At 37.8% G+C, this 13,516-nt stretch overlaps 1 protein-coding gene and 1 long non-coding RNA gene across 2 annotated transcripts; both read left to right on the top strand.

Moving 5' to 3' along the window:
* Nucleotides 1–2,082: 2,082 nt before the first annotated feature.
* LOC113288451 lies at nucleotides 2,083–6,719 on the top strand. Its single transcript, XR_003330632.1, has 3 exons — nucleotides 2,083–2,992; nucleotides 4,221–4,319; nucleotides 6,364–6,719. It is a non-coding gene; the product is annotated as an uncharacterized LOC113288451 (long non-coding RNA).
* Nucleotides 6,720–10,164: 3,445 nt separating this feature from the next.
* On the top strand, nucleotides 10,165–12,815 carry LOC113288450 (protein DETOXIFICATION 48-like). The gene is made up of 2 exons (XM_026537489.1): nucleotides 10,165–10,957; nucleotides 11,077–12,815. The coding sequence occupies exons 1-2, from the start codon at nucleotides 10,790–10,792 to the stop codon at nucleotides 12,568–12,570; spliced, it is 1,662 nt and encodes a 553-aa protein (XP_026393274.1). The 5' UTR covers nucleotides 10,165–10,789; the 3' UTR covers nucleotides 12,571–12,815.
* Nucleotides 12,816–13,516: the final 701 nt, after the last annotated feature.

Below are 13,516 nucleotides of genomic sequence, written 5' to 3'. Positions count from 1 at the left end.
GGTGGCGCCTGGCGTAGCCATGGCCACTAGATTTAGGCGGTCGGTCGCCCAAAACTTGCCACAAGCCTGTCAGATTGGTGGCGAACTTGGATGCCTGATATTGCATCTCATGAGGAAGGGTAGCCGTTGATTATGGCTACCTTTTGTTGGCGCCTGATAGTGGCACAATGGCGCCTTTAGTGCATGCCAGCGGCATTTCGGCATGACTGGCATAGTTCGTGCATGCCAACGGCATTGCGGCATGGCTGGCATAGTTCGTGCATGCCAGTGGCACAATGGAATGGCTGGCATAGTTTGTGCATGCCATAGGAACGATGGTGCAAGTGGCGCCTGTCATAGCCATGAACACTAGACTTAGGTGGCTGGTCGCCTAAAAGTTGCCACAAGTCTGTCAGTTCGGTGGAAAACTTGGATGGATGAGATTGTATCTCATGAGGAAGGGTAGCCGTTGATTATCGCTACCTTCTGTTGGCGCCTGATAGTGGCACAATGGCGCCTTTAGTGTAATCCAGCGACATTGCGGCATGGTTGCCATAGTTCGTGCATGCCAGTGACACGGTGGAATGGCTGGCATAGTTTGTGCATGCCAACGATGGTGCAAGTGGCGCCTGGCGTAGCCATGGCGACTGAAATTTTGGCACGTTGGTGTTAGACTCAAATATGGTGTGGCAACATCAGTTTCAATGGCCACATTGACCCCCATGTTCCGTGGAACATTGTTTGGCTCGGTTGGCGCAGCAAATTTGCCTAAATTAAGGTTTGGCATGTCGAAATCCTAATTAGCATATATGGCATGTTGCGGCCCCGAGGTGGCATAGTTTTGTGCAACGATTAGAAATTAGGGTTTCTTCCACCGCCACTAGAGCATGGCCGCACCTAGGGTTTAGGCTAGCCAAATTGAAGTCCTTTGTGAAACTAGTCACGCACGGAGAGTGGGTTGACAAGTTTTGGCATGCTGTCGCGGTAAGTGGCGCGTTTGGCATGTGCGCCTGGCATGCTTGTTTTGGCATGTTTGGCATGCCGTTAGCATGTTGGCACGGTTTTGGAAAGCCAACATTGTATGGAGACCTCTTGACACAATTTCCAACTCTCTGTGGCAGGTTTAGAGAAACCTGATTGGTCACTGAAAGTAGGGGGCTGGCCAAGCACGGGCGAGGCTACCCTTTTGGTGCGCGTGGCAGATTTAATACGACATGATTGGTCAATAAAGGAATAAGGGCCGGTTGAGTAGCATGGGGCGTGGCCAAGCGGCGCTGGCTAGCCTATGGCGTGACTCCGTTATTCTTTGTATTCTGATTTTGGGTAGGACCCTGCTCCTACTAATCCATAACGGATTAATTGCTTAGTTGTTTAAGCATAGTCTCGACCGACGGGGTCTGGTATACTGCGCAGGGCGCAGAAACCCTAACTTTGTAAATTAAGGTCCATGAGTTTTGTGAGTTATCACAAAATTGATTGAATTCTATGTGCTGACACAAAATTCTTTATTTACAGAGTGCAGTGCACTTTATGACTGAGTATTTTGTGCAAGGGACTTAACTTTGGTACTTGGAGATCCGTGCTACTCTGCTGCGAGTGAACACAAATCCGTCATGCCATACCGATATTAAGCGTTCTGCCGGGAAACATAGCACCAGAAAGGTACTCAGTGAGTCTCATATTAATAAGTAATATAGGCAAACGCCGAAATTTACAGAGCATCTGGGATTATTGCTACATGTGCCAGTCTTGATAAATTTCATGTAAATATATTGAACGGCTCAATAAATATGCCAGTGAAGAGGTTGACACTCATGTCTCCGCATATACAGAATGACGTCACATCAGATTACGATTTTAACCCTAAATTAAAAACCACCATCAACACCCATATAGCCTTTACCCTTATATAGTAAAAGAAAATCCAGTATTTCCGGATTGGTTTTGATATTTTATAGTGAAATTTTTATACTGAACACTCAACAATTCATCTTGGCGAGATCTCCACCGTCACATTATCCACCCACCCCAAAAACATCTCGCCTGGCAGAGATTCGTCTTAGTCATGGGCCGAGGTCCGTCGAGATCAGTCTCGAACACTGACTAGGTTCCCTTTGACTGTGTTGAGCAAATATGCAAACAGCAATGTGATCTTCTCTAAATCGCCAGCCATCTCAGACATTCAAATCTCCACAGGATCTTCACTCACAAGAAACCCTTCAATCATTCATTCTCAATTACTAACCCTAAATACCCAATCTCGGCTCCAATTCGATCATCACCCGAATCCCTTAGGTTTTTTTTTTTCTTTTCTCACCCTCCCCATTTGAAGGTTCTACTCTTTATAGTTCTAAATATCATTTCAGCAATGGAGTTATTTCTAATTTGAAAAACAATTGTCTGATTTGAGATTCAGCTTCAGTCAGTAGAGTCGTTTATCTTCAGAAAGGGATGGGGGAGAGATGTGGAGGAAGACTTAATCAACTGTGGAACCAAGTCCAGTCGATGGCAATGAGATATGAAGATAGGTAAAATACCTTATGGGAGTTTTTGATTCTTTTGTACTGGGATTTAGGTTCATACATTGTAATTGCGTTTGTTGCACTATGATTTCTGTACACAAACGATTGCAACCAAAAATGAAAGAGCAGCATGCTTTAAGCAGAGGAAATAAAGTAAAATGTGCATGTAAACAATTTAGTCTTGTAATGAAACACTTGACAATTCTTCGGAAGAGGGTTTTTCAGTTGTGGACAAAAGTATCTTTCCTACAGGATTTTGGTTCTCGGAGTATGAGACAGTTGCCATTATCATAGATGTACTCTGAAGAACATGAGTGTCAAACATATAAAAAAAATGTATCGAATATTGGTGTTTCTTGATGCTGGTGGGGTTTTGAGCCCATTTAGACACAGGAGGAAGACTCACTTGCCTCCAGGACAAGGCCTGTCACTATTGCTCTATCCGAGGCAGAGGCCGCAAAGCTCTCTTCTTGGTCTTTTGGAACTGCTCTGTAAGTGTTAACACGTTTTTATTTGTTTTTCCCCTGTCAATAATTGCGAATTTATTTTGATTGATGTGTGTATCTCTTACTAGGAATTGTTTGACAATGTGAAGTAATTACAGTAGTTTCATGAATGTTACTCGAATCTGGCCCTTAATTTGATTATGACAGGCCATATTTCCCCCCAAGTTGCATTGCTTTTGAAGACATGATTTTATTATCCTTGTGAAAGTAGCCTTTCTTGATTGTTTTAATAGTAGGTGATATATCATATTTTTCTGTTGCAAGAATTATAGATCGAATGAGGATTTGTGTATGTCAGAGAGACAGGGTGGCTTACGGAACCCTTAACAACTTAGTTGCTTGAACAGCTTATGCTCAAAATGGGAATGCTAAAGTTAGCTTTCGTTAGAAAATTGCGTCATAACTTCAACTATTATAACAGATATTCTTATCTCTTCTTAGCCTTTAGCATGTATACCTCAAGTTATAGAATTCACCGAGTTTTTTCTTATCGGTAAACTTCCAAGCAACAAAAACTAAAATAAAAAGGAACTTAGAAAGTGATGAACTGTATAATTAAAGATTTAAATCTAATTTATTACACTGAAGACGCCGAAGTATGTACCCAACCACATTTACGTTTAAGTTGTATAAGAATATGCTGCCAAAACACAACAAATCATACAGTTTCGTGCCTGAACTCTGTGCTTTGCATTTGTTTAGTTCTTCGTCACTTGTATATTCCAGAAACCTAGACAGATAGTCCTGTCCATCCTCTCATTGATTCAGTACCTTATCTGATTGCTGTTACCCCACAAACTCTTAGCACATCTTAACATTTCCTTTGAAACCAATTATTTGAGGTAGACGATATGTTCACCTCTAGTGATTTAAAAGCGGCGAATCAGGCTTTTGTTGGTGGGTTCACCAGTGGTAACATACATGTTACTATGTATATGGAAAGCTATCTCAAGACATTGGATCATAATCCTTACATTAACAATTTATTTTGTTATTGGTGTATATGTCTCACTCAGTTGCCTTCCTTTTTGTTTTTGATTTGAATATACCCCTGTTATTCATGATATGACAAGGTACGACCACTGATTTTACCCCATTCGGTGTATTTAGGATTTGGGAGAATAAAGTGAAAGAGCTTTTACTCTTTCAAATTCATTGACTACTGAATGGCTCTAGTTGTAGCTTATGAAAAATAATGTGATTTGATGTATAGGTTCATGGCGTGGCAAGAGCTGGTGCAATTGCTTATTACAGGAGAGAACCAGCCTTCTCTTATCAAATGACATACTGAGCAGTTGGACCATCCTATAAGGTAATGTATATTATTTGAATTTTATAGCTGTTTTCATCAATATAGCTAGTTGAATAATGCGTTATAGAGATCTATAAACAGTTTTGTTTCATTTGTTCGTCCAAGGAATCTTGTCCCTTTCTTTCACGCTTCTCCTTAAACATGTGTAATGCATTTATCTTTTCATTCTGTTCGGTTGATCTGGGATTGAAGAAGCACTTTATTTTTATAAACTTAGTTTCAGGTTTCTCGTTTGTTGTTGTTAGCTAGCTTAATGACAAGTTGGATTACTCTCATTTTAATGGGGGTATGAGATGATTTTACGTCAGACATCCTTGTGTGTGTGTGGGATGGGGTGGGGAGGGGGTTGGCGGTAGACTGGTTACCTCAGATCTGTCGAATGGTTCCAACTCATACACCGCATAAATCGAGTACAAAGGCGTGATGGACTAATCTGTTTTACTTAAACCCTCCTTCGACTGGGGCTTCAGCCGCTTGGTACTCTCCCCTTTGCTTTAGTTTAGGCCAAGTATGCACGCTACTGGAGGTGATGATTTTATCTCAGAAATCTAAACCGGGGTCCAGCTTGTACTCTGCACATATTGGGAGGAGTACTATTCTGTTACCCTCCTTCCACTAGGACTTTTGCCGCACAGCACTCTCCCTGTACGCTAGCTAAGGCAAAGTATGCCTGCAAATGTAGCCGTTTCCTTTGCTTTAGGGACAACAAACAAAAAGATAAACCTACCCATCACTGACACACCGTCCCTGATACCATGTTAAAGTTGAATGAGCTTAACTCTCCTTGAAAGGGACAGGTATAGAGATTGGAAATTTTTGATGAGGGGATAACTGGAATATGACCAAGGGTACATTTATCGTGTTAGTTGGATGTATAGTTGATGTATAGTTTTTCATGTTACATGGTTGAATTGAGTGATGAGTAGGAGCATGTCTAATCATTCATTAACCGGTAGTTAGAGTTATTCCTTCTTACAAAAATTTAGTCCGTCTGTTTGTCTACAATGCTGATACTGAAGAATCACACATTCTGTCATGCATATCATGGGTTAAGCATTATAGTGCGAGTATTTTAGGTGGCAGAATATATGAAATATTCGTATTGAAACCTTTTGTTGATGAAGACATATTTGATTGTCTATTTGATTTCTTGAAAGGTTTTTTCTCTTCATTATTATAATTATTATTCGTTTTCTTTTTCTTTCATGCTTGTTACTTCAGAATATTGGCACAAATTCTGAAGTTTATTGCATTTATCTTTCAAAGAATATCATGTTGTTTGCCTTTAATTCCTCATAATTTGTTTTTAGTAGCAAAACTTGATAGCAGATATTTATTGTTTTTTCAATTGCATGTCTTCAAGAGTTTTATCAGAAACGCTATTATGAAAGGTAAATTGCTAAAAGTTAAAAAGAAGGGAAGTTAGCAAGAAAGAGAAGAAACGATTGCTTGACGTCTCATCACAGGGATAGAGTAAAATTCTATTATGAGCATCTTTCCTTCTTATTATACGACTCTTTTTAGTTAAATAATGATAATAACATAGAATCTTTTCTAATTCTCAGATAAATGGTTTATGGAATAAAACACTTTAATCCCACTTAGCACATTGTAATCAATTTTCTCATAGTTGTTCCTTGGGAATTTTCATTTCTTTTATTTTTCTTTTCTATTTTTTGAAACACTTTCGATTCCTTGCCAAAAGTTTTATTTCAAAAGAAAAGAAAAAAGGAATCCAGTAGGATTCTTTTTACTTGGAGTAAATTTCCAGCTTTTCTTTTCCGGGTGAATAAGGATCATTCATGTTTCCTTTCCCATTGTTTTTGGATAAGCTGTTGTGCAGTAGTAGTAGCAGCTAGAAATGCCGATGATGCATATGTGGATAGCAAAGGTGCTCAATTATTGACATAGAGCAATGTGTAGTGACATGATTCTATCTCCATAATCAGTCTATACTTGAGAGAAACCCACATAGACCCAAATGAGATAAAACTCTTGTTTTTGTGAAAACTATTTGTGTATTAACCTTTTCTTGTTTTTGTAGATAGAACACATATGGTAATCTGTAGAGAAAGATAGAGCAGCAGCAGCAGAAGAAGAGGTGTATATTGCTGGAGACAGACAGGAGTTTCTGACATCCCACACGAGGACTGAGTAGATGATGAATCATGGATTGTATTTATTTTTCTATTCTTTTGAAACAAAATAGAAACTGATTCTTGTAGTTGCTCAGACTGTTAAAAAGAAAGAATCGAGAGTGTGGTGGGGGCACTGTTCTTGCAAAAACAATAAGTGTGATAGCAGAGGTGAGTGCGTGTGAGTGTTCACAGTTTTTGCCTTTGTAATGATAAGAGATTTGAATGGCTGGCTGCAAATTATGCACGTAGTTGTCTCCTTGTCTATCAATGTTTCCTTCCTTCCGGCTGCCGGTTCTTAGCACTACCATTTTCATCTATCATTATTACTCCCCCACTGTGGTCCTATTCATACACAGCTCAAAAACCATACCCTTGAAAATGTTCAGATTATATTTACTCAGTGGGGTGACAGAATCACTGTTTCACTGACAACTGCAAATCTGCAATGCTTATGATGAATTTTATGGGGTTATTTGAAATCTAGTGATTTGATACCCTAAAAATCCAACAAATTGGCATCATTATCAAGTCTAACAAATCACGTTTAAGGGATTTTTATTTGGTGACTAGATATAACTAAGAATATAGTGTCAACTTTGTCATCAGTTTTGAAACTGTGGCAAGATCAATAGCTGGAAGCAAGATTTGACAAACGGTCATTTTAAGGCTCATGGCCATGTTCTGCGACAGTGAGCGCATACATAACACACTTCAATTGAACTCCACTAGATAGAAAATAACGGCCACTCATGCAAAATTTCATGCATTTGTGCTGGAAAAATCTCATCCAGAAAAAGATATTTCCCGAAGATAAAGAGCAAACTGCTTTCACATAAGCTTGGGGAAGGGATATTGTGAAAATTTGAAGCTAGACAAAATAGAGAAAACAAGTGATTCACAAACTAGTTGATGATATATAATCTTGGAAACGGATAACCTTATAAACAAATGTGTGTGTATCATGGAATGAATCGTATCCAAATCCAAATGGTTGAGTAATTTGTGGAGGGGTCTTAAAAAAGAGAAACAAAAAATAAATGAATGAATGAGACTAGACCAGAAACAGGGTTGTGTGGTGTGTTCCATGTCTTATCGGTCGGTCAGAGATTTTGGCAGACAAACAAATGGGAGATTGGCATAGTGCTAGCTAGAGTTTCAGTAGTAATAGTGGATGCAGCAAAATTATGTGCCCGTGTAAGTCCAAATAAGTAATGGACACACACACACACGAGAAGCTAGAGATCAAAAGAGTTGATGATCATCACATGCATGGGGTGAGTGAGTAAGTGAGTTTCAAGAGAATGCAAGTAGTAGTGTGTCAAGTGTATGTATATGCACTATGCCCTGTGGCTCTGTGCACATGTATCAGTTTTATTGTTGCCTGCCTGACAAATTCATATGCACACGTGATAGAGAGTCTTCGCAGTAACTGCATCATCGTCACTAACAGTCAATTCATCAAAGTAGTTTTATGTGTGGACTCAAAATTAGGTTTTTGATTGATTTTTATTAATGTCCAAACACCATTTTTGGACTCATTTGAAAAGAAGAAATGATCTTTTTTTCTTTCTTTCTAATCTCATCACAGAATCTTTTTTATTTCCCCTATTGGTTGTTAGAATTTAATTTCTAAAATTTGAAATCTTGAAATTTGAAATTTCTTACCTGTAACCCTTTGGCTAAGGAGGAGCCAGGAAGCCCAATAAATTCTTACTATTTATGAGCAAACAATGAACAAAAAATACAAGCTGCGAGCCAGTTGGCAAGCAGAAGTGGTAGTTGTACCTACTTATCCATACTTGGCTTCGGTTTTGTCCTCTGATTTTGCGAAAGATTACAATAATAATCTAGAAGAGAATGTCAACATAACAATGAAATGGACAATTGAAACAAATTAACCAATTGTAAGTTGTATTAATGCATGACCAAAATTGCAAAGTGTGATTATTCCCTAATCCATAATCCAATGATAATGCAATTTAACTAAGGGTTGAATTAAAACTCCCCCAAAAAATATATTATCTCAAGCATTTGTTCTTAGCTTGGGATTTCAATTTTCAAGAGTCCACTCCACCATGCTGCCCCCATGCAATTACTACACATTGCCTTAGATGGTAATGGTATTGGCAATGCTGTCAATATTCATTCTGCAAAAAGAAAAGCAAGGAAGAAGAACTACTGAATGTACGGGCAATAGACCGACCCACACACCCTTTCACAAAAGCAAAATTGCAGGTCCATGTATGATTTTTTTGCTAATTTGACAAAAATTTGGAAAACAGTAGGACCTCGAATTTGGTTCGAATTTGGCTCCCATTATTTTCTTTTGTATATGGAAAAACCTTCTGTAATACAAAGAATTTGATTAGTGGCAGAGGCCAAGGGGCCATATATAGGAACCATTTCTAGTATACATTTGGTATGATAAGGGTCAAAAAGAACAAGATGCCACCTCACTATCAACCACACATTTATATATATTCATCTAATATCAATTAATAATAAATTTAGAAATAAAAAAGAGAAAAACGAGGGAAAGCAAAATGATTGAAAAACAAATCGAACGTGCACAAAAGAATGGAGGTGAAATTTGAATAATAGGCGTTGAAAAAATGACGTGAGTTTAAAACTCGTCAGCACCTAAATTTTACAGAACAAACAAGAAAAGCTGTATGTCACTTGCAAGAAACTGATTTATCTTTTTATTATCTTCATTGCCTTGCCAATTTAGATTGGAAACATTGAATCGAACGCATAAAACTCTAAGAATTTCCAGTTTTTACATAGAAATCATTTTGTATAATTAGATTAGAAATTTGAAAACTGAAAGATATTGTTGGAAATATTCTTTGAAACCTGACACACTTTCAATGTATCTTATTATGTTAATTTACAGCAAGCATGAGTTGGAAATTGGAATAATTAAGCAGCAAGTATTGTTGTGTGTGTAAATGACAATACAATACATGCATGGTAAGTAGGTAACAATAGAATGTATCCGTCACACAAAACACAAACTATGCAGCAGCAGACAACTGATAAAAGGTTAAAAACAAACTGAGATTTTTCATCAAGGAGGAAAAAAAAAAAGTAAAACATTTAAAACAGAATCAGTAATCACTTGTCTTATATATACACATGAAAGAGAGGAGAAGCACACACATTATAATGATGGTGATTAGTGTTAAAATAGAGCCATATAGTAGCATCCATTGCACCGGGATGCATTTGTTCGATGGACAACCTGTTTGGGTGAATGCCTGACAACTCAATGATATGCAACTTAGATTGGGTGCCATAAATTATTGTTTCAATTCAATTATATGAAAATCTAACAAGTACCAATCAAAATTAAGCATTATGGGATGACTTATATTAATCTCAAAAAATCTAAAACACAATCTAATCTATAAACACAAAGCCTACTAAAGAGTTTACTTGAACTTGAACACAAATAGAGTTAGAACATAGGAAGGGGAAAAAAATGATCCAATAATCAACAAATTATCATCATCAATAATTATCATAACCAAAAACAAATCCAAAATCCTTTACCACCCACAGACACAGAAACATAGAAAGAAAAAAATAAAAACTGATTATATGGGGCGGTAAAAAACAATTGGAACCATCACATCCCCCAGTTTCAATTGAAGATAAGGATTCAGACAGACATATCATCCAAAAAAATTCCACATTGAAACAAACACTAATGCAAGAAAATCAATCTTCTTCTACTACTTGTTCATTCTTCCTTCCTTGTTCTTCTAACTAATCAGTAGTTGCTCAGTCAACACAAAAACTGTCTAATCCAACAACATCATCCCAATTCTTCTCTTTGCACTAGTCTTCATTGATGATGATCATCATCATCTCTAAATAGAGAGTGAGTTGTACTGAAACACCCCAAGAGCAACTTTTTTTTTAGATAGCTGGAGTGATAGAGGCCCCCACTCATAATTTCCCTTCCAATTAAGCTCCCTCTTCTTGAATGCACAGTGTGGTACTAGTTTGAAGAAACCAAAAACATTTTTAGCCGCTTTTTGTGATTCTTTCATGAAATCTTGACACCTGTTGCTGCTGTGCAGAATTGCAAAGCAAAAACCCCACTCATTTCATGTATATATATAGCCCATTCACTTCTTCTATCTCTTCCATATTCATATCATCAAGTAAATTTTTTTCCAAATACTCTAAACACAACAAATTAATTCATTCAGTCTCTTCTGATCAGAGTTATTGTTCTTATTCTTCTTCTTGTGTTTATTATTTCCCAGAGTGAGTAATTATAAGAACCCTGAAGGATTACATATAGAGAGACCTGCTGAGAGTATGTGTAATTCAAAACCATCTTCTCCTTCTTCATATCTACCTCCTAATAAAAAAACTCTTCTCATGAGTAATAATAATCACAAAACCATGGATCTTCTTCCTGTCCGTAATTCTTCTGACTATGAACAAGATGATGCAGAACTTCATAGATTGCCAACTCCCACTGAGGTAATTAAAAGAGAATGATCAGATATATTCCTAGTACTTGATGATCATTACAAATGCATTTAGTTTTTTTGTACAGAAATTTCGTCATTTTGCTGAATTATGTTTTTGTGTTGTTTCAGGTTGTGGAAGAGATCAAAGCTATTGGAAAGATTTCAGGTCCAACAGCTTTAACTGGTCTACTTTTATATTCAAGAGCAATGATCTCCATGCTTTTCTTAGGCTATCTAGGTGAACTTGAACTGGCTGGAGGATCATTAGCAATTGGGTTTGCTAATATCACTGGTTATTCAGTCATTTCTGGTTTAGCCATGGGAATGGAACCCATTTGTGGTCAAGCATTTGGTGCCAAACAGAAGAAGATTTTAGGTTTAACTTCACAGAGAACAGTTCTGCTACTACTCACTACATCCATACCCATTTCATTCATGTGGGTTAACATGAAGAGGATTCTCTTATGGTGTGGACAAGATGAAGAGATCTCATCAGTGGCTCATGTCTTTATACTTTTCTCCATTCCTGACTTATTCTTTCTATCTCTTCTCCATCCTCTTAGAATCTATCTCAGAACTCAAAGCATCACATTACCAATATCTTTCTGTTCAGCCATCTCTGTTATCATCCATATCCCTCTGAATTATCTACTAGTCATTCATCTCAAGATGGGTATTGCAGGTGTTGCACTAGCCATGGTTTGGACTAATCTCAACCTTTTCATCTTATTGGCTGCCTTTATATTCTTCTCTGGTGTGTATAAAGATTCATGGGTTGCTCCTAGTATGGATTGTCTAAGAGGTTGGTCTTCATTACTTAGCTTAGCCATTCCAACTTGCATTTCAGTGTGTCTAGAATGGTGGTGGTATGAATTCATGATACTGCTATGTGGGTTACTAGTTAATCCCAAGGCCACCATTTCTTCCATGGGAATTCTAATTCAAACAACTTCTCTAGTTTATGTCTTTCCATCGGCTTTAAGTCTCGGAGTATCAACTCGGGTCGGGAATGAATTAGGTGCGAACCGACCCGGTAAAGCCCGTATCTCCATGATCGTATCTTTAGCTTGTGCAGTTGTATTAGGCCTCGGAGCCATGACATTTACAGTCCTGATGAGACACCAATGGGGAAGATTATTCACGAACGACGCCGAAATTCTTGAAATCACAGCAATGGCTTTGCCAATTGTCGGACTCTGCGAGCTTGGAAATTGTCCGCAAACAACCGGTTGCGGTGTTTTACGGGGAAGTGCAAGACCAAGTACTGGAGCAAATATAAACTTGAGCTCGTTCTATCTAATAGGAATGCCAGTTGCAATTGTCATGGGGTTTGTCATCAAGATGGGTTTTACAGGACTTTGGCTTGGATTGTTAGCAGCTCAAGGCTCATGTGCACTGCTAATGCTGTATGTTTTATTAACAACTGATTGGAGTGTCCAAGTACAAAGAGCAAAGGAATTAACATATGATTCATCTTCTACCAAAGAAGTTGTTAACAAAAAGGTGGTTAATTTGGAACAAGTTTTGTGTGTAACAGATGATGAGGATGATCAAGTGAAGCAGCAGCAGTCATCATCACTTGAAACAGACCCACTCATTTCTAGTACATCCATATTCAAATAATAATACATTTTTTTTTCTTTTTCTTTCTTGTTTTCACTTGAGATGGTGATGATGAGAAGATTATTGTGGAGAGGAAAAAAAAAGAAGAAAAAAAAATGTAATGTAGGGTGTAGATGAGAGGGAGGAGGAGGTGATCCATTAGGGAACATTTTTTTTTTTTCCACTTTCTGTTAATTTTGGGGTGTTAATGTTATTAATGTTTGAATATATAGAAAAAAGAGGATAAATTTTTTATCTTATTACAAGTTGGTGTACACTTTGCAGAAGAAGATGGATAGTAGAGACACTAGAGAGAGATCTTGGAAAAGGGTAAGCTGTCGGTTGTTTTAAGGCGAGTATAGGAAGTATCTCCTATCTTTTCCTTGGTGTTTCTTTTCTATTTAAAACTATACCAAAAGTTGCCTGAAAATTTAAAGCAAAAGAAAACTTTGCCGGAGAGTAAAAACTGCTGAAACTGAGGCCAGTAAATCTTGCATACCAAGTAAATATCTTCCGAGTAACATAAAGCATTTTGGGAGAATTTTCAAAAGACAGAGATGCTTATAATGTCCTTGTAGAATGTACTAAGCATGTAAAAAACAGTAGTACTATAGCAAAAGAATAACAATAATTATGGAGGTGGGCACAATTTCATCAAGTTATAGCAAACAGTATTAGTGGCAGAGGAGATGGAGAGGGGGGTGATGGAATAATTGGAAGGAGAAGGGGTTGGGTCCTTTGGGGGGGTAGGGTAGTATAGGGGTCCCCTGATTCGAATTGAAGAAACAAAAAAAATCCAGCTATAATTACTTCTGTCTGCTTCTAAGGATGACAAAAGTAGGGGGCACTCTCTCTTACCCCCTTACCACCCCACACTCAACACAGTCTTCTTCATGCTACAATTCCTCATATTGATATGCACATAACCACTGCTCATGCTTTGAAAATAACACATACCACCATCTCC

This window comes from Papaver somniferum, chromosome 6, assembly GCF_003573695.1.
Source record: "Papaver somniferum cultivar HN1 chromosome 6, ASM357369v1, whole genome shotgun sequence".
Taxonomy (NCBI): domain Eukaryota; kingdom Viridiplantae; phylum Streptophyta; class Magnoliopsida; order Ranunculales; family Papaveraceae; genus Papaver; species Papaver somniferum.
This window is presented reverse-complemented; position numbering and strand designations above follow the sequence as displayed.

Coding starts and splice junctions, on each gene's coding strand:
- LOC113288450 (XM_026537489.1), top strand. CDS start 10,790: ATGTGTAATTCAAAACCATCTTCTCCTTCTTCATATCTACCTCCTAAT. Junction 10,958..11,076: donor GATTGCCAACTCCCACTGAG/GTAATTAAAAGA, acceptor GTGTTGTTTCAG/GTTGTGGAAGAGATCAAAGC.